The sequence below is a fragment of the Carya illinoinensis genome, chromosome 7 (assembly GCF_018687715.1).
Source record: "Carya illinoinensis cultivar Pawnee chromosome 7, C.illinoinensisPawnee_v1, whole genome shotgun sequence".
Taxonomy (NCBI): domain Eukaryota; kingdom Viridiplantae; phylum Streptophyta; class Magnoliopsida; order Fagales; family Juglandaceae; genus Carya; species Carya illinoinensis.
In genome coordinates, this window is record NC_056758.1 from 37822841 (window position 1) to 37843528 (window position 20688).

The following is a 20688-nucleotide window of genomic DNA, read 5'->3' on the forward strand; positions in this document are numbered from 1 at the left end:
GATTGTAAATATGGTCGGTCTTGGGGAGGTTGGTGTACTAGAGAGGGGAATGGGCCGATCGATGTGGGGATCTGGAGGCGTATAAGATGAGGATGGAGGGCGTTGGCTAACCATACCAGTTTGGTGGTGGGGAAAGGAACGCGTATAAAATTCTGGAAGGATATCTGGTGTGGGGAGGTGGCACTAAAGGATTCCTTTCCTTCAACTTTTCGAGTGGCAAGCGACCAAGAAGCAGCGGTGGCGGATCTCATGACCCTCTCAGGAGATCAAGTTCAATAGAATGTGACCTTTACTAGAGCAGTTCAGGATTGAGAAATAGACAATTTTGAGGCCTTTTTTTGTCTGCTATATTCCAAAAAACCAAATGGACTGCAAGTTGACAAATTGTGGTAGATACCAGCAGGTAAGAGTATATTTTTAGTTCGCTCATTTTATAAGGCCCTTACAGCTTCACCGAATTCTCAATTCCCATGGAGAAGACTGTGTAGGAACAAGGCACCTCCTAAAGCACTGTTTTTCATATGGACAACAGCCCTGGGTAAAATTTTGACCACTGATAACTTGAGGAAGCGACGGATAATTATTTCAAATTAGTGTTGCATGTGTAAGAAAGCCGGTGAGACAGTGGACCATCTCTTATTACACTGTGAGATAGCCAGGTTTCTGTGGTGCAAAATTTTCAGTCATGTAGGTCTAAACTGGGAGATGCCGGCTTCAGTGGTTGGGCTTTTGGCGAGTTGGGTGATGCCGGGAGGTACTTCACAAATCAAAGCTATCTAGAAGATGGTCCCTATTTGCATTATGTAGTGCTTATGGCGAGAGCGTAACGAGAGGACCTTCGAAGAGAAGGAACACACTAGAGGAGTTTCGTGTGTTATTTTTCAGCACTTTGTTTCAATGGGCTATTGCCATAGATTTCAATGGCCTAAATGTACATGATTTCCTTTTGTCCTATTTAGCGAACTAGATAGGTGTTATCTCTTGTATACCTCCTTGTGTATTTGGGCTATGCCTAATCTTATTAATACTATCGTTTACTTATAAAAAAAAATAAAAATAAAAATAAAAATTTGTTTGAAGAGTCTTTCAAAAATTAATTATAAACTAAATTATATTTTACGGTATGACATACTATTTAATGAGTATTCGACTCTTTTTTCTTTTCTTTTTTTTGTTTCTTTGTTCTCTTCTATGTTTAATTGTCACAGTTGATGATTGTAAGGACGTAAAGCTGGAGGACCAGGAGTAGTTCTAGTGTTAAGGACTTTAGTTTCTCTTATGATTTTTGGGTAAAAAAAGTCTCGCGTAGGGTTAGTTTATATTTTTACTTTACGTTTTCAGTTTCAAGTTTTTAAAAACAGTTATGTTCAGTTTAATTAATGTTTTCAATAAATGAGGTATTTCAGGATATGAATCTCTTTACCGGACATTATATTATGTACGTTAGTAACATCTCTATACTACGGGCATGGGGTGTTACACACATTGATTTTCAGTGAGCCCAATCCAGAACATATTCAATCTTTGAGAGCATTGTTGTTATGTTTTGAAGCTATCTCGGGTCTCAAGATTAACCTAAAGAAGTTTGAAATTGTACCGGTGGGTGCCGTAGGTAATATTTCAAATTTGGCTAGTATTTTGGAATGTAAGATTGCTTCACTGCCGCTGAAGTATCTTGGTCTTCCTGTGGGGGCTCCTCACAAATCTGTTTTGATATGGAATGGGATTATTGAGAAGATTGAGACAAGGTTGGCTTGATGGAAGAAGTTATATTTTTCTGAAGGAGGAAGAATTACTTTGATAGAGTACGATGTCTAATCTTTCTATGTATTTTCTTTCACTTTTCCCTTTGCCGGCTGAGGTTGCTAGTAGAATTGTGAAAACTTATCGTAATTTCTCATAGGGAGGAATAGGATAGGAAAATAACTTTCATTTGGTTAGTTGGAATAAGGTTTGTCAACCGGTTTCTTGTGGAGGATTGGGGGTGAGAAATTTGAGGTTGTTTAATAAAACACTCCTTGGAAAATGGCTTTGGAGATATCATGAAGAGAGAGATGCTTCATGGAAGAATTTTGCTGCCATTAACTATGGGAGTGGGTTTTCTAAACATATTAAATTTAAGGTCCGGAAGGGAAGAGGATTCTCTTCTGGCATGACATTTGGTGTGGGGAATCAGCTCTTAAAACAGATTTTCCTTCTCTTTACAAGTTTACAGGATTGCAACGGATCAAAATGTTGCCGTGGCAGATTATCTTCAATGTACGGATAATAATGTTCTATGGAATGTTGACTTTATTAGAGATGCAAATGACTGAGAAGTGAATGTTGTTTCAGATTTTCTGGGAAGAATTTATAACTCAAAAGTGATGCAGGGATGAGAGGACAGGCTCTTGTGGGATCATGCTAAAGACAAATGAATGTTTAATACCATATCTTCATCGGAACTGATGAACCATATATGGGATGTTGTTTACCTGGTGAAGAGTGCCATACGTTGCAATGCCAGTGTTTGCTGCAGTGCTGGAAGTTCTTCAAACTCTGTAGCAGTGAAAGAGTGTCCAGAAAAGTCTACCAAGTGATCAAAAGCACCTATCTTGTGGCAAAGTGATTCAGCTGTAGACTGGAATAGTGTCTTAAATAATGAGAGAAGCATAAATATGAAAAAACAAACCCCATCTACCAAAGAAATAACAAAGAAAAAACAGAGTATTCACCAATTTTGAGTTACCTTGTTATCCCCAGTGACAACTATAACGCGAATGCCAGCAGTCATGCAAGAGAGCATAGCATTTCTCACTTCCTCTCTGGGTGGATCAAGCATCCCAACCTTGATGAAGGAAGACAGAGGAGAAAAATCATGAGGGAAAAAAAATTGACTGAACACTAAACAAAGTGCTACAAAAGATCTGACAAATTAAATATATAAAAAACATAAGAAATGTAATAAAAATTTTGAAAATGGAGCTTTTGTATCTGTTGCCAGAAGGTCAGAAGCAAATTAAGCATGATTTTGACAAATGATCTATCAATCAGATTAGAATTACATGTACCAAAAACAAGTAGCAATTCCATAAATATTCTTTTTAATAGATGCATACGAACATATTCACCATGCTATTTGTCATATATGTTACTGTCCTCAATAGTTTACTGTTCACTATCAACAAAATTCAGAAAAAAAAAAAGAGAGAGTGCCCGCAGCTAGTCTTTCACAGGTTTTCTTTGTTTTTAGAAAGAAAAGAGTTCCTCCCCTTTCGGAAGCACAGAATTTTCTCTTCCTCCTGAATCACAAAATAGTTTATGAAAATGGTTATCGCATTATGATATTGCCTAAAATTTATCCATATGCGAAGAAATATAACCCCAAATTAGATAGTTCTGAATATCAGCAGCCCAACCAACTTCTGCCATATAACCAAATGATCCGGTTTACAAAATTATCTCATCACATTGTAACTTAAAGTGGAAAATTTTATAGAAGCTGCATATAAGGTTACCCTGTCATTAGATGTTATAGGGTGAATGGCATACCACATTCATATTTCATTTCAATATACTGGAATGATCCATTTTCTAAGTTGCTTAGTGCAAGAATTTGATATAAACACTAATTGACCTTAGCATGTTGCATTGAAAAGAAAGCATACCAACCCAATAAATGTAAGATCCTTCTCATCATCGAAGGAAAGAGTCTGCTGACCCATGGGCACCGATTTCAAGGCAAGAGCAAGGCATCTCAATGTCTCTTTTCCTGCAAAACTGACCGACAAATGTGTGTCCATATCATGAAAAATTTCTGAAGGATCAAACCTTTGGCCATATTATGGTATTATGATTATGCATAAAATACACTAACTTATAAAATTTGGTCATAGTTTCTGTAACTATGGCCATGGTTGCTGTCATATGGAATCATCTTCCATATGGCAGCAATACATTGTCTTCCCTCAAAACCTTTCCAACAAGCAAGAAGATCCATCACTTGCTTAGGCATCACCCAGGCAATACCCGTCCTGCCAAAATCTCATTCCACAAAATCTTTGCCGCCTCACAATGAAGAAAAAGATGGTTAACAGATTCACCATCTTTTTTACATGTAAAGCACCAATCTAATACACAAAGTCCACATTTTCTTAAAGTTATCCGTGGTCAGAATTTTTCCAAGAGACACAACCAACAGAAAAATGCCATCTTACTAAGCACCTTAACTTTCCAGATGCATTTCCAGGGGCAATCACAGACACAATGGCAGGTTAGCAACTTTTAAAAGGAACTAACCAAAAATCTGGAATTTCCTGCATGAACCCACGGCAAGCTATCCTCCCTTCCCTGAACAATCTTCAAATCATATAATCTTTAAAAAACATCTGAGACTACATTCACTTCCCAATCATGCACATCTCTCACAAATTCAACATTCCATTGAAGATTATTATTCAAAAAAGAAAAGGAATCAGCCACTGCAGCATCTTGGTCCCTAGCAATCCTAAAAAGGGAAGGGAAAACATTCTTGAGGGCTGAATCCCCACACCAAATATCAGGCCAAAATGTATACTTGTCCCATCCCCCACCTTAAATTTAAAATGATTGGCAAACTCCCCACAACCCATCCAAATGGACTTCCACAAACCCACCCCATACGCTCCTCTTACTTCATTAGAACACCAACTCCCCCCCATTCTCCCGTATTTAACATCAACAACATTTTTCCATAATGCATCCCTCTCAATATGATATCTCCATAGCCATTTCCCAAGAAGAGTTGTGTTAAAGAGCCTCAAATTTCACACCCCCAAACCTCCGCATGAATTGGTTGACACACCTTATTCCAACTTACCAAGTGAAACTTTCTTTCCTCCCCGTTACCTCCCCACAAGAAATTCCAAAAAATTCCCTCAATTCTATTTGCTACCCCTGCAGGCATAGACAACATGCTCTTAATCAAAGTAATTCTTCCCCCTTTAAACAAATACAACTTTTTCCAACCAGCTAACCTCCTCTCAATCTTCTCGATCACCCTGTCCCATATCAAAACAGATTTTTGAGGAGCACCCAAGGTAAAACCAAGATACCTCAAAGGCAGCAAAGATATCTTACACCCCAAAATACTAGCCAAATCTGAAATATTTGAAAACTGGAACAATTTCAAACTTAGTTACGTTAATTATAAGACCTAAAACAGCATCAAAACATAACAAAAGGGATCTCAAAGAACGATGGTGGTCTTGATTGGTCTCACTAAAAATGAAAGTGCCAGATGTGAGACTTTTAAGCTACTCCGAGACTCATCTCCCACCACAAAACCCGACAAGAAACTTCCTTTTACTGCCGCTTCAATCATTCTACTCATAGCATCCATGACTAGAGCAAAAAGAAAAGGAGATAATGGATCTCCTTATCTCAAGCCACGTGGACTATTAAAGAACCCAACTGGGGTGCCATTCACCAAAATGGAAAATCTTGGGGTCAAAATACAATGCTCGATCCATAAACACCACTTCTCTCCAAACCATTCTTGGTAATAAAATCTCTCATTAATTATCAAAAAAAAAAAAAGTTTCTGTAACTTCAAAAAAAAAAAGCCACATGAACCTCAATTTTCAGAATCAACAAATGTTCTTGAGCCTTAGAGGAAAGTATTAAAACAAATAGAAAATATGGAATCCAATATGTGTAATATCTGCAGAGATATTTGAAGACACCGAATCATTTAAAGGGGTAAAAACTACATGTATCATGACTAGTTTGCTCTCACTTTCCTCTAATCTTCGTGCAAAATTATTTCACGTAGATAAGACATGATAATAATAATAATAATAATATTTCTCAAAAAAATAATAATAATAATAATAAGGAAAAATCACAGATCGTGTAAGAGAGACGCACATAATTAATCTAACCTGTTGAACCTTGACTCTAGCTCGGCTCGGATATCAGCTGTCAGTGGTACAGTTTGACCGCCATCATTGCACAGAATATTTGTGCTTCTGGAAATGATGCTTTCTGGAGCACCTTTAGAAAAAATAATTTGCTTCTGCTTTCGGCTACACAGGACACTCATCATTTTGCGATCCCGAGAAAAATCCAAAACAGAAATCTGCAAATACCATAATCTTAAGCTTACATCAATGGATGAAAAGAAAATTATTTCAGTACACGAATGCCCTATAACAAAAATATTATGTATTGCAAATATTATGTATTGCAAAGTATGTTTCGAGAGAATGTGAATCCAATTTTTGATAAGATGAATTTTATTAACAATAAAAATGGGAGTACATGGGAGGGGGGACACATCAAAATAGACCTAATTAGAGCAAAAGAAGAGTGCAAGAAAATCCTCAAAACTAATGCTTGAGGGACATGGTGCTGCGATCAACCTCTTATTCAAAATAAATCCAATTTAAGGAATTCAATAACATGTAAGACATGAAAATTTCTACCAACAGCAGTCATATATAAACTAAAAGCACCAAGAAATTATGAAAAACCAAAATATAAAACCCAAATTATGAACCCCACTAATAAAATATTTACTTGTTTATTTTATTTTTTTTAAAAAAACAAAAACTTAATTGCCAAATATACAAAAATATTCAGGCAAAGTAATATATTAGTACTCATATTTTCACTTCCGGACAGATTGGTCCTTGGGTTTTAAATTTAAAATTTTACTTCCTACAATTTTAAAATCAATCAAACCAGTCATTTCGTCACTCTCCTGTTAGAGACATTAACTAAACCCCTATCACTTGTCTCGTACTCCACGTCAGTGCCAATGGACTTTCTACATGCAGCCAAAAAAAAAGTGCATATTGGAACTAACAAAACAAAAAAAAAAAAAAAAAAAAACGTTTTCAAAAGTTTTTTTTAAGCACAAAAATTAAAAAATTATGTATTTTGAAAAAAAATTAAAACGCATCCATTTATTATTTTGGACACGTGCCGAAAACCCATTTGTGCTAACGTGGCATGAGAAAGGGTGGCATGGATTTTGTTAACAACATAAACAAGAGAGCAACAAAGGAACTGATTTTATCAATGTCAAAACTCCAGAGACTTAAAAGTTCAATTAAACTTTCAAGTTTAAACCCAAGCACCAATATGCTCGTAATAGAAAGTTCAAGTTTAAACCCAAGCACCAATATGCTCGTAATAGAAAGATATAAGGACTAAATTAGACTTTACCCAAATATCGATAATCATTCAATACTTGGGATGAGCCAGCTGGCTTCAAGCATGATAACTTAAAAATATCTTGTTATCTCTTATTTCCCTTTCCTCAATAGATATCATGCATTATTCATCTAAAGCATAGCAACTCATTATTACATTGTTTCAATGGTCTAATCAAGTAGTCTAGTATAGATTTTTATCTTTTTTTATTGGCACCAGGTGTCCAGGAACAACATCCCGACTAATCTTGGAGGTGCACAGGCCCTCGACAAGGAGTTTCCCGCAAGTGCACCTCGGGTAATTCAATGAGAAAATCTCCCAATCCGATGGCCCCTAGAGATTGTTTGTACCCAAGGTGATAGTATAGATGAAAATAAAACCCAATAACTTAAAAATTGGTGAGTGCTCATCTCACACCCAAACAAAAGGATGAAAAGGCCTCCACAATAATCTATCTTCTAATGCTCTTTTAATATTTTCTGTACAGAGATGTCAGGCCACAAGGTAAGCGGTATTTCAACTTGGTTGATATAGAGATACGTACATGTGTGCGTTTGTATATAGTTATGGGCTCTATTTAAAGAAGACAAACTTTATTTATTTTTTATCAGTATTTAAGATAAACTTTATTATTAAGCAATGAAAGCATTACCCGAGTATGCAGGGAATATAAAAAAGATAGAACGAGTCCAAAAGAGTAAAGGTATATATTATGCAAGTGGGAAGACTTCACAAATCAAACCTTTTTAAATTGGTTCTCCCAATAATGATTACAGTATGATGCACGCTCGCGCCTGCTCAGCATATTCAGAGCAGAAGGCATAGAGTCAAAACCAGGTAGACCTACCTGAAAACGTGAGGGTAACATAATAAAATTGCATCTTGAAAAAAGAACTGTGTGACAAAAGGTATACAGAAGGAAAGAAAGAAAAATAAGCAAAAGCAACCATCAAAGTATTTAGGACAACTATATATCTCTAATAAGTAGATATATGAAATCAACCTTTTCTGCCAGGACCCGGAGGGCTACTTCAGTTGACTCGCCAATTTTTTCATAGTTTCCCTTGTCAGGATTATATTGTAAGATAGACTCATTACAAAGGGCTGAACACATTGCTATGTGGAGAAGACAAGGTAATTGAGCTGGAAAATCGAGCTGCAAAACAACCCGAAAAATTATATTGAGGTACCCCAAAATGGTAGATCCTGAATGAAGACATGAACTACATATTTCTAGACTCATTTCTAAAACTCAAGCAACATTATATTTCTTTTTAATAAAATTTGGCTCAACTCAGCTTATGCTCTTGAACAAAGCTCACATAAGCTCAACTTCTTTACATACAATTCTAATTTCACAAGTAGCAATTAAAGTAACGTTGATGTAAATGTGTTGCGGAATATGCAAAATAAAATACCTGTGTCCCAGTGCTGTCAAAAATAATTCCTTCTGGGGCATATGTTGTCCCACTGACATCAAATTCGGAGATCACAGGACCATGCTCTACAGAACGAACCACACATATCTGGCCAGACAGAGTAGCAGAGGATGAATTAAAATTAATTTTTTTAAAAAAAAAACATTTCAGTCTGTAATAGTATGTGGATGGTCATAGGGGCATATCTATTATCCGAATCACAACCTCAAAGCCTCAAATTTCCTCTTTGAAAGAGAAGGTAAATCCTTAAATTTCCAAAAAGCACGAGAAAAACAGAGAGACAATGTCTGTCATATTGCATGGTAGCAAGTATTTCTCATCAGAAAAGAATGAATTCATTATTGTAAGGATGATCCTCTACAATAATGGCAAATTACAGCCTTACGGAATGGGAGAAGGTAGATCAAGCATTTCTGAAGGTAATAATACTTTTTTCAAACATCCCAACTGAATATTTCAGAAGTCAACTCTCTCAGCAAGCTTATGATTACTGAAATTCTGCACTTCAGCCAGTTTTTTCTTTTTTTATGATAAGTCAGCCAAAAGATTTTGCTGTTGAGCTTTCGTCAAATTCCAATATATAACTGTTAGGAAAAACGAGTGTCCACACACAGACACACCCATGGGATTCCAAACAACCACTTAGCTCAGCAGACTTGGCATATAATTGAAGAAAATGGAATGAAATTGAATGCATGAGAGCTATTCATTGTCTGTTAAGAAGATAACATGCTGCCAGCAAAGGAAATGAAAATACAAATTGCATGGTTAAATCTTCTCCACCCAGTGTCCACGTGCAAGCAAAAAAAACCCATGCAGAGAGGAGGAAATAAGAATGTCCATGTGAGATACATTAAATCTGATAAGTACAGAACAAGAAAATTCAGATTCAGATCATTACCAAAAAAATGACACCCTATATGATAGCAGAAAGTAGTTAATAGAAAGATAGGCTTTGAAGATGAAAAGTAAAAACTTTTAAAGGTGCTACAATTAAATGGTGCAAGTGTTTTAAGCGTTCAATTTCTTTGTCTGAGGAGAATCACCTTGGATACAGACATCATATTAGTAGTCAGAGTTCCAGTCTTGTCACTGCAAATTACTGTAGTGCAGCCTAAGGTCTCAACAGATGGCAATGATCGTACAACAGCATTCAACCGAGCCATTCGCTTTGTACCAAGCGCCAAACATCTACAGTATGAGTGGAGAAAAACCGAGTGAAGCAGAAAATTGGAAACACATAATCAGTCCTATTAGATAAGATGCATGCTGAGATGCTAAAAAATAGAAACAATAAACCCTCAAACAGCCACATGAAAAATAAAAATAAAAATAAAAATAAAAAACACCATGTGCAATTAATCAAATCGAGTGAAGCAGAAAAATGGAAATATATATCAAATCTATTATATAAGATGCATGCTGAGCTGCTACAAAAATACGAAACGAAATAAGCCATCAAACAGCCACATAGAAATAAAAAATGAAAAATAAAAGAAACACTATAGCATTCATCAAGTCCAGGTATGTTTAGAAATGTCCCCTTTTTTGGGGGGGAGGAAAAATTGACATGCCATTCAACATGCTATAGTATGGGACATAGTTATAATTAAACAAAAAACAAAAAAACAAAAAACAAAAGTCAAAAGCATATAGAACTCCAATCAAAGAACTAAAGAAGAAAAGATTTTGTATTTTCAACAATTTAAAACATATAATCACAATATAGAGAAAGAGGGATAGTAGTAAAAAAGAATTACAAGAATGTGAGTTAGTCTATGCAAACATTCACTCTGACACCTCAGCAACAAATTTTCTGGACTTCCTATACTATGAATTCTCAATTGATGCACTCTTCTGATAAGTGCTTTATTTTTTCCTGTAGGTTCCAGCATCTCTTGCATTTTATTTGGTTTTGAGGCAGCTTTCATATCCACATGCGACAGACACTACTCCCAAGTTAGTGTGTGTTTCTTTACATAAAGTTAAATTAACCTGTATCTACATCAGTATAGCGACAGGGAATTATTAATGTAAGATAAAGTAAAAGCACTCACGTTGTAACAACAGCAGGAAGCCCTTCAGGAATCGCTGCAACTGCAAGAGCAACTGCAATCTAGACAGAGACCCAGAAAAATCTTTAAAACATATTAAAATTGGTAATGTAAGACATTTTATTTAGTTCTGAGTCCCAAATCCAAACATATTGACCAACTCCAATTAAAAACTGCCAAAAGCCTCAAAATTTAAGGGAAATGCAGAGTAAAATGAAGATCACCATGCCTACTTATCTGACAGCTATCAAGAGATTCATAGCACCTACACATCTTTTGTGAAGAAAATCTTTCATGCCAAGCTAAAATATAGAAAATTATTCCAATTTGACTCAAAATGATCCCCCAGCCTGAATGTCTTTTGATAAATCGGATGATTTTATTAATAAGCATAAAGGTGCAACCCAAGTACAAAAGTAGTATACATGAGATACCTTTTTTTTTTTTTTTTTTTTAATTTTTTAGGTAAACAAAACTTTATTACTCAAAGAATAGGCCTAGCCCAGTATACACAAGAAACAGCCCTTTTAAGCGGGCGCAAGAGAGACAAGGAAATCATGAAGGACCATTCCATTGAAATCAATAGCCATGGCCCAATTACAAAGCGTACTAAAAAATAAAGCCAACAACTTCTCTAGCGATCACTCCTTGCCTTCAAATGTCCACGCGTTCTGCTCCTACCATAAACACTACATGATGCACAATGGGATCATCCTCCAAATCGCTGACATCTGAGACAGACCTCCTATGTTGGGCCAGCAGGCCAAGACTGCCACCACGGTCCCCGGCATGGCCCAACCCAACTCTACCCTACTAAGCACCCCATCCCACAAAGCTTGTGCAATCTCAAAATGTAGCAAAAGATGATCTACCAACTCACTCCCCTCCCCTACACATAAAGCACCAATCTGCTACAATAACCCTCATTTTCCTAAAATTATCAGCTGTAAGGATCTTACCCAAAGTGGTTGTCCACACAAATAAAGCCGCCTTGAGGAGCGCCTTATGTCTCCATATCCTTTTCCAAGGGAACTAACTGTTGGGATATTGAGAGAGAGCATTATAGAAGGAGCGAACCGAGAACACTCCTCTCCACAACCTATCTTCTTGTAGATTACTAGGCTTCACAGAGTACAGGAGACTGTAAAAATCTACAAAACTGTTCATCTCCCAATCTTGCACAACCCTGCTAAAATTTATATTCCAATGAAATTGCCCACCCGATATTCCATATCATCCGCCACTGAAGCCTCTTTGACACTGGCAATTTGAAAAAGAGAGGGAAATAACTCTTATGAAGTCGTATCACCGCACCAAATATCTTGCCAGAATTTAATCCTGGTTCCATCCCCCAACTGAAAGCAGGTGTGCCAAAGAAAGACCGTCCAACCTTTTCTGATATGTTTCCACAACTCCACTCCATCGACTCCTCTAGCTTCTTTAGTACACTCCCACCAACATATATCACCATATTTGCACCCGATCACCCCTCGCCACAAGGCTTCCTATTCCCGAATATATCTCCACAACCATTTACCGAGAAGTGCCCAATTGAAAGTCCTCACATTTTTAATACCCAGACCACCATTGGATATAGGACCACACACCGTTTCCCACTTGACCAGATGGTATTTGAACTCTTCCCCCAAACCACCCCACAAAAAGTCGCGTTGGAGTTTTCAATTCGGCTTGCGAATCTTGCTAGAATAGGAAAAAGATATAGAAAATAAGTAGGAATGTTAGAAAGAGTACTCTTGATCAATGTGAGCCTTCCTCCTTTCGACAAGTACATTTTCTTCCAACTCGCTAACCTTCTCTCTATTTTCTCAATCACTGGCTCCCAAAGGAGGGATGATCTTGCCCTTACCCCAAATGGAAGACCCAGATATGTCAATGGGAGGGAAGCGACCTTGCAACCTAACGAACGAGCTAGTTGCCATAAATTAGGCACCACTCCAATTGGTACCATCTCGGACTTGTCAAAATTCACTTTTAACCCAGACACTGCTTCAAAACAAAGAAACATCGCCTTCAAAGCCCACACCTGATTCTAATCTGCATCACAAAGGATAAGAGTATCATTTGCAAACAATATATGAGATATATCAGTAATGCTCCTCTCTAGATTTCCAACCGAAAAACCGTTCGCCATGCCATTACGAGTCAAAGCCGAAATCATCCTGCCTAGACCCTCCATCACAACAACAAACAATAATGACGACAACGGATCGCCTTGTCTCAGGCCTCGTGAACTATGAAAGAAACCAGTTGGGCTCCCATTTATCAACACAGAGAATTTAGCCATTGATATACACCATCGGATCCATGACCTCCACCTCACACCGAAACCACATCTCCCAAGAAGATAAGAGTAAGAAATCCCAGTTAACATGATCATATGCCTTCTCCATGTCTAACTTGCAAATTATCCCAATAATGCCTTCCTTCATTCTACCATCCACACACTCATTCGCAATAAGAACCGCATCAAGGATTTGCCTACCTTTAACAAAGGCATTTTGAGGGTTGATGATAATCTTCCCTACCACCTCACTAAGCCAATTCGATAGCACTTTAGAGATGATCTTGTATACACCACTCACTAAGCTAATGGGATCTTGTACACACCACTAAGCTAATGGGATGATATGCATTTACCTCATTAGCCCCCACCTTCTTCTGGATCAATGCTATGAAAGTTGTATTTAAACTTTTTTCAAATTTTCCAGCCATGTGGAGTTCTTGGAACACCTTCATAATGTCTTCCTTTACCACATCCCAACATTCTTGAAGGAAACCCATAGAGAATCCATCCGGCCCCGGTGCATTATCCTTAGCCAATTTCCGCACAACCTCGGCCACCTCCTCTTCCTCAAAAGCCCGTTCCAATCGAGATACATCACTCTCTCAGTCTCTCCAATGGAGTCAAAGACCAAACCATCAGGACATGGCCGCCAACTCATCGGGTCAGCAAGGATTTGCTCATAAAAGCCAACTATATGGTCCTTGATAACCAGTTCCTCCCTACACTCAGTACCATGAATTTTCAGCATCTCAATATTATTGTTTCTCCTATGAGAATTTGCAACTCGATGGAAGAACTTGGTACTACGATCTCCTTCCCTGAGCCACAAAGCTCTTGATTTTTTCCGCCACGGAATCTCTTCCAGCAGGATAATTCTCTCAAGCTCCTCACCCAACAATGTCCTCCGTTCTACTTCAACTTGGGTAAGGGATCTAACCTCTTGAATCTGCTCAATTTCTTGAATCTCTCTCATCTTTCCTTCTTTGTTTTCCCTAAGATCACCAAAAGATTGCATATTCCAAAGTTTCAAATCTCTTTTTAGCACTTCCAATTTGCCAGCAAGAATAAAGCTAGGGTTACCCTGAAATTGATACAACGCCCACCACTGTCTTACTCGTTCCACAAAGCCTTCGGACTTTAACCACATGTTCTTGAATTTAAGAAACTTTCGACCACTTCGCAAACCACCACAGTCAAGCAAGACAAGCCAGTGATCCGAACTAATACAAGGCAAACGCCTTTGCCAAATGTCGGGGAAATGGCTTCCCATTCAGGAGAAATGAGGAAACGATCCAAACGAGACCATGTCTGATTGTTAGCCCATGTGGCGGAGCCCTCGGCTAAGGGCAAATCTACCAAATTCAAATCAGATATGCACTTAGAGAATTCAACCATAGCTGACCTCCCTCCTCTATTACCGAAAGATTCACTTGGAAATCTAGTAATGTTAAAGTCTCCCCCAATACACCAAGGGAGGTTCCACCAACTGTGAACACCAACTAATTCTTCCCATAAAAGTACTTTGTTGCTGTCCAAATTTGGACCATATACACCTGCAAAAGCCCATAAAAAGTTATCAGACACACTCTTGAATGAGCATGCTACGGTGTATCTCCCTATGAATTCCTCTATTTTTTCCACCACCCGCCTATCCCGCATGATTACCAGTCCACCTGACACCCCATTAGAAGCCAAGTAAACCCAATCCACATGAAAACCACTCCACAAGCTCCTCACAATCCGCCTATCAATCTGCTTCATCTTTGTTTCTTGCAAGCAAACAATGTCCACCTTCCATTCCTAAAGCATGTTTCTTATCCGCAAACATTTAGTAGCCTTGTTGAGCCCACGAACATTCCATGACACATTTTTGGATTTCATGGAGAAAGGGCCAGCCCCTTCCCTTTCGGCCTGCTCTGACTAGAGCTACCATCAGTGTTCAATGACCATGTCAACCTCTTAAGCTCCCGCTGTTGTTTCGAGACAATCTTCCATTGTTGTTGATGCCCCCCTTCTGTAGCTGTAAGCAGGGCCATAAACTATTCCCTGTATCCCTCTCACTCCAGTCCCACAACTTTCTGAATCTCCTTCACCTTATCATAAACCCAACCTAAGCCTCCTAAATGGGTGGGAAACAGAAAATCCAGTGGTGTTGGATCCACCTCTCTAGTTTCCTCCACCTTGGAAAAAAAAGTCAGGCCTAATTGTTCCCTCAAGGCCAAAGCATGCTCTTCATCAGAGGACACCCCTTCGACAAAGTCATATAGAGACCCCTCCAATTCCAAATCATCCGAGACTTCCCCTTCCCTCACATCCACCTCGGGATCCACCAAAAGAATGCCATAAGGGTTCGCTGGAGCCCCATTAACCACCAAAGTCCTCATCGGCACTGTCTAATCCTGATACGGCAGAAGCAACTCCTCCTCTCGACTCGCGGAGGTCATCTCAGGCTCAAGCACCTCGAGAAGAAGACCAGAGGGGTTCGTCAGAGCCACCAGAGCCCTCAGTGGCGCTATCTGAACCTAATATGGCACAAGCAAGCCTCCCTCGATTCGCATAGGTCATCATAGGATCTACCTCCCCATTTCGATGACCCCACACCTGCGGGCGGTCATCTGAGAGGGCCACCGTCCTCATCGGCGAACTCTGTTGACCCTTCGACGTCTCCACTGACGGTAGTGGCACGCACGACGTTGGTGGCTGCACACCGAACATTTTAGCAGGAGAAGCCATAGAGTTTTTTTGAGCCATGGGCTGAGCCGTGTTTATGTGAGCCGTGGGTTGTGCCCTACCTAAATGGCCTGCCTCCTTAATCAATGGGCCCTTCTCTTGGCCCAACCCTTTCGGCCCACGCACTTCCTTCCAAACCTCTACTCTCCCCCTTCTCTGATGGGCCTTGTCTTTCTTACAGGCCAAGCCTAGCCCTTCCTTCTCAACGCCCCTACAACTACAACTACAACTTGCCTTATTTCAACCGACCAAAGTCTTCAAAGCCTCTAGCTCCCCCTGCAACTTCCATATCTGCTCCTGCAGCTCTTCCATCCTCCAACACGCCTCCTTTTCCTCTTTCCTACCACCTTCTGCATAACGTACACCGTAAGGATGTTAGACCCTCTAAAAAAGTGGCCCAGGGCCAAGCCTCGACACACTCACTGACATGCCTAGTCGGCACCACTGATGAGCCACCAGCATGCCATGGCCAGAATATTAATATTATTTTATTATTTTATGTTATTTCCTTATTTTAGTATTATTAGGAGTTATTTCCTTATTCCAGTATTTATATGTTTCCTTATTTCCTTGTTTTAGTAGTACTAGGAATTATTTCCTTATGCTAGTGTTACTAGGATTTATTTCCTTCATAGAAATTAATTCTTTATTCAAGTACCATTAGGAGTCCCCCCTTGTAAGCCTATATAAAGGCCACCCTAATCCCATTTTTCATTATCTTTTGACAAATTCCTTTGTCGACGGCTTATTTGTTCTTGAGATCTCCTTCGGTGCTTGGCACTTGGGCTATTTGGGTGCAACCCGTGTAAATCTCAAATAGAGATTCAACACCTTGACGTTTGTGGAGGGGTGTTGTTTCATCTATCAATCTATGAGCAAGTTTGTTCTCTTTTCCATTATTGAGTTTCATACTTGTTATTTGCATTACTCTTTTTGCACTTAACAATATCTATCATGCCCCATATCATCCCAACACACTAGATCTACTTTGCCAAGTAGATCTAGCCTTGTTGGATTATTCCCTTCATATTTCCTTCACTTCCATATCATCCCATCACCATATTATCATCCATATATCTTCCATAATCCTAGATCTAAACCCTTACATCATAAAAACACTAGATCTACATTAGATCTAGTGCCTCCGTATTTCCTACATAAAACCCTAGCCTCCATAAGGAATTCCTATACTTTAGGAAACCTTTCCTCACTTCCATATTTACCATAATACCATCATCATCACATACACCATACCATCCCATCAAGATCCAATTCACAAACCACAACATCAATCATCCATATTCACCAAATATCATCACTCAAGTCTAGACTCAAGTCAAAGGGCAAGCAAGAAGGATAGGCTCATCGGTCATAATTGGGTGAAGCGGATCTAGAGAACCATAGTGTTTAGGGACTAGACCGAGGTCCCTAACAAAGGAGCTCGAGGCATGCGCGTGTCAGAGGACCCCGCCCCATCACGTACCCCAAGTCTGTTTCGCAATGCCTCCTTGTACATCCGCTTCTTCTCGACCTAAGGCCTTATTAGAGTTTCACCGTGAGGTCCTCCCCATGGTCTCTCGTCTTGCAACAATTCCCCCAAAGCCTACTTCAGCCTCTTCCAGCCTTTCCCCCCATCCCCTTCTGGGAAGATGATAAGCCTTCTCCCTCCTCCCTCTCTGTATTCTGCCACCTCCAAAAATCGACCCCTGCTGTTAGAGCATTTTTTAGGTAAATAACTGCAGTATCCCTCTCTAACGGAGCTGTAAAACTCCTTCTCTCTACTCGAGCAACCCTCCAACGCCTTGACCAGCCACTAGATTATGTTCTGTTTCACTAAAGAGTTCCTGTTGTCTCTTCCATCCTCTCTGTGATACGAAAAAATCCTCCCTCTTTAGCTAGAGTGAACAATTTTGAGTCTATCCCCACCTCTCTAAAGAATCCCATCGGAACCAACTCAAAATTGCAGTAGCAAATTCATCAATAGTTCCAAGCAGGAAGCGTTTTTTTCAAAGTATACAGAGAGCAGATGAAAATGTATGGAGAGAGAATGGTAAGAGGTCCCCTCCATGAGATACCTATGTAGTAGAAGAAAAAGATTCTAGAAAATCACGTAAACTATGTCCATTAAAGTTTATAGATGCAGTCCATTAAAGAAGATTATGATTTCAAAGAACTTTATATATTTGAAACCAATGTTATAAAAGCTTTCTGCCAGATGTCAGCCAAACTTTGAGAAGACTACATTAGAGTAAACAGAAAGTACTAACTACTAAGACACCAAAAAGACCTTTTATTGAAAGCTAATTGAAAAGAGGAGCCTTGTTCATGAGAAATTACCTTAAAGTAATGAATTGCACCACGCAAGAACCCTCCGTGGGCAGGGTCACGAAAGTGACCAATATTTACAAGCCATACCAGTATACAAATCCCTGCAATAACCTAATAACATAACCATTGATAAGATTTTATCAAATAGAAACTAGTGCTTAAACCATAAACTCAAACGAGATATAAAGATATGCGATAGGAAAATGTCGAGGTATCGCAAAACTCTTTTTATACATGAAACCCATGATACTTATAAGAAAGAATGACAATACCATAGTTAAAAAAACAGCATAAACTATTAATTGTTAACGAACTTCTATCCTCAAAAAGCACATTAGAACACTTGCCACTCAGCAACATATATTGAGTAGCAGCCTGATATAGGTCCAACAAGATGAAGATGACTAAAACAGTGTCAGGTCAAAGATGAGAACAGCAAAAGCTCAACCACAACCCAGATTTTAAACAGAACCAGTCTGTACACACCATACACATCCTCCATGATAATCACATATCTATGCCCCTGAACATATTGAAGACTGAAGATTGAAGAAATTTTTTTTATGGTCAGTAACAATTGAAGACAATTTGCAATCACCTTGGCCAAAAAAGTACCAAATTCATCCAGCTTCTTTTTCAAAGGCGTCACTTCCTGCAAACAATTGTGGTATAAGCAACTAGATTGTAAAAATAAAACTCACATTTAAATAGGAGTTCAATCATATTATCATTCTGGTAAGAATGCTTCGATATCATTAGCCATAGGAAAATCAAATATGGAAATGCCCATTTTGTAATTACATGAAAAAAACTCTAGACCCACAACAAGGTCAATCAGGTGGTCAAGATATCAATTCAAACATCCACAGCTACTTCAGAATTGATATTGAGAAGAAGCCATAAATACACTTTATATTCATTCCTAAGTTTTTTTCTTTCTTTCTTTTTCTTTTTTAATGTCAGAGAACCTCTCCAAGGCAGGGACCTTGGGACCCACCCCTGTAGAGTAAACCCCGGTCCCGTGCACTGCACCCTCGAAAGTTTCCCTACACGGAACTTCGTTGAATCTAGGGCCATAATTGACCTGAGCCGAGCCAGACTTTGGCTTGCCGAGATTGGCTCGACTCAAAATACTAGAGTTCGAGATTTTTTTTTTTCTTTGTTTAAGCTCGACTCGATAAGCTAAACTCTCAACTCAAGCCCGTCCCACAAACGAGTTCAAGTCGAGTCAAGCCGAGCTCAAGCTCGAATTTTTTATTTTTTTATTTTTTGAATAAGATTTAATAATTAAATAAATAAAAAATCTAATATTGAATTTATACAACTAACAAGTAGAATCTCTATTGAATTATAAAATTTTAAAAATTTATAAATAATTAATATCTAACAAAATGATATTTATCCAAAATAACAACTAACAAAATGAATTTATACAACTAACAAGTAGAATCTCTATTGAATTATAAAATTTTAAAAATTTATAAATAATTAATATCTAACAAAATGATATTTATCCAAAATAACAATATTTTATATGCCTATATATATTATTAGTACATACACTTAATATGATAGCATATATCTATTTCATATATAGTTCTCACATACTAATATATGAAATTATTAAATTTTATCGACTAATTATTATATAAATTATAAAATATACCTATGAAGTATATTCACTATATAGGCTAAGTAATTAGATTACATATTATATATTTAATTATAAAAGTGGTATGATTATATTATTACCTAATACATATATATGTATATATACATAGGCGTATGTATATATTTATCAATATATGAATGATTTTTAATCGAGTCAAGCTAACGAGTCGACTCAAGCATAAACGAGCGGGCCTTAACGTGCATTAGCTGAGTCGAGTCAAGTTTTGTTGGGTATTTGTCATTTACAAATCGAGCGGGTATCTGCTTTCACGAAAGAGTTTTTTTTTTTTTCACGAGTCGAATTTGATTCGAGTTTAACCGAGCGGGCCATCGAACAGACTGGTTCATTTACAACCCTAGTTGAATCTATTAGAGTCCACATTATATTCATCCCCAAGTTTTAATCTATCAGTGTCAACATTACATAAATTCGTTGAATCTTTCTGTTAATGCCGTCAATTTGTACACTGCCCATTTACCGACTAAAAAACAGCGGATACCCGTATTGCATCTCTATGGTAGAACGACATGCATAAATGACGGGCCCACTAAATAGGTGTAATCTCTTGTATACTACCTGTGTATTCAGGTTTTGCCTATTCCTATTAATATATTCTAATCGTTTACCTATAAAAAAATTTAAAAAAAAAAAAAAAAAAAAAAAAAGACATGCATAAATGACGGGAAGAATGATATTGGCAATAGATATTTCTATAAATATACAACTGCAAAAGAAAATAAGCAGTACATGTGCAAACAAAATACCTGGCAAAAGACAACTCTCCAGATACAAAATAGTCTAAAGCAGAAGTTATAAAAAGCTTACATCTTCTGTTTGCAACATTGAATCACGTATGCTGCCCATTGCTGTGTTGGTACCAACTCCTACCACAACAGCTCTTGCCCTACCAGCAACCACTACAGTACCCTGGTGGTCAAAATATGCAAGAACCTTTTTATTGCTAAAAAATTTAACATCAACAGC

At 38.1% G+C, this 20688-nt stretch overlaps 1 protein-coding gene across 3 annotated transcripts in view; it reads right to left on the minus strand.

The window, feature by feature from the left end:
• LOC122314718 (calcium-transporting ATPase 3, endoplasmic reticulum-type) overlaps positions 1–20688 on the minus strand; it is a 54082-nt gene that overhangs the window by 17193 nt on the left and 16201 nt on the right. For all 3 annotated transcript variants that reach the window (XM_043130276.1, XM_043130275.1, XM_043130278.1), the window contains 12 exons: positions 20530–20631; positions 18631–18684; positions 18042–18143; positions 10673–10731; positions 9662–9806; positions 8595–8702; positions 8180–8332; positions 7919–8023; positions 5901–6097; positions 3648–3759; positions 2729–2827; positions 2475–2620 (listed from right to left, as the gene is read on the minus strand). In XM_043130276.1, coding sequence (XP_042986210.1) covers positions 2475–2620; positions 2729–2827; positions 3648–3759; positions 5901–6097; positions 7919–8023; positions 8180–8332; positions 8595–8702; positions 9662–9806; positions 10673–10731; positions 18042–18143; positions 18631–18684; positions 20530–20631 — 1382 coding nt within the window. The remainder of the gene's footprint in view (positions 1–2474; positions 2621–2728; positions 2828–3647; positions 3760–5900; positions 6098–7918; positions 8024–8179; positions 8333–8594; positions 8703–9661; positions 9807–10672; positions 10732–18041; positions 18144–18630; positions 18685–20529; positions 20632–20688) is intronic.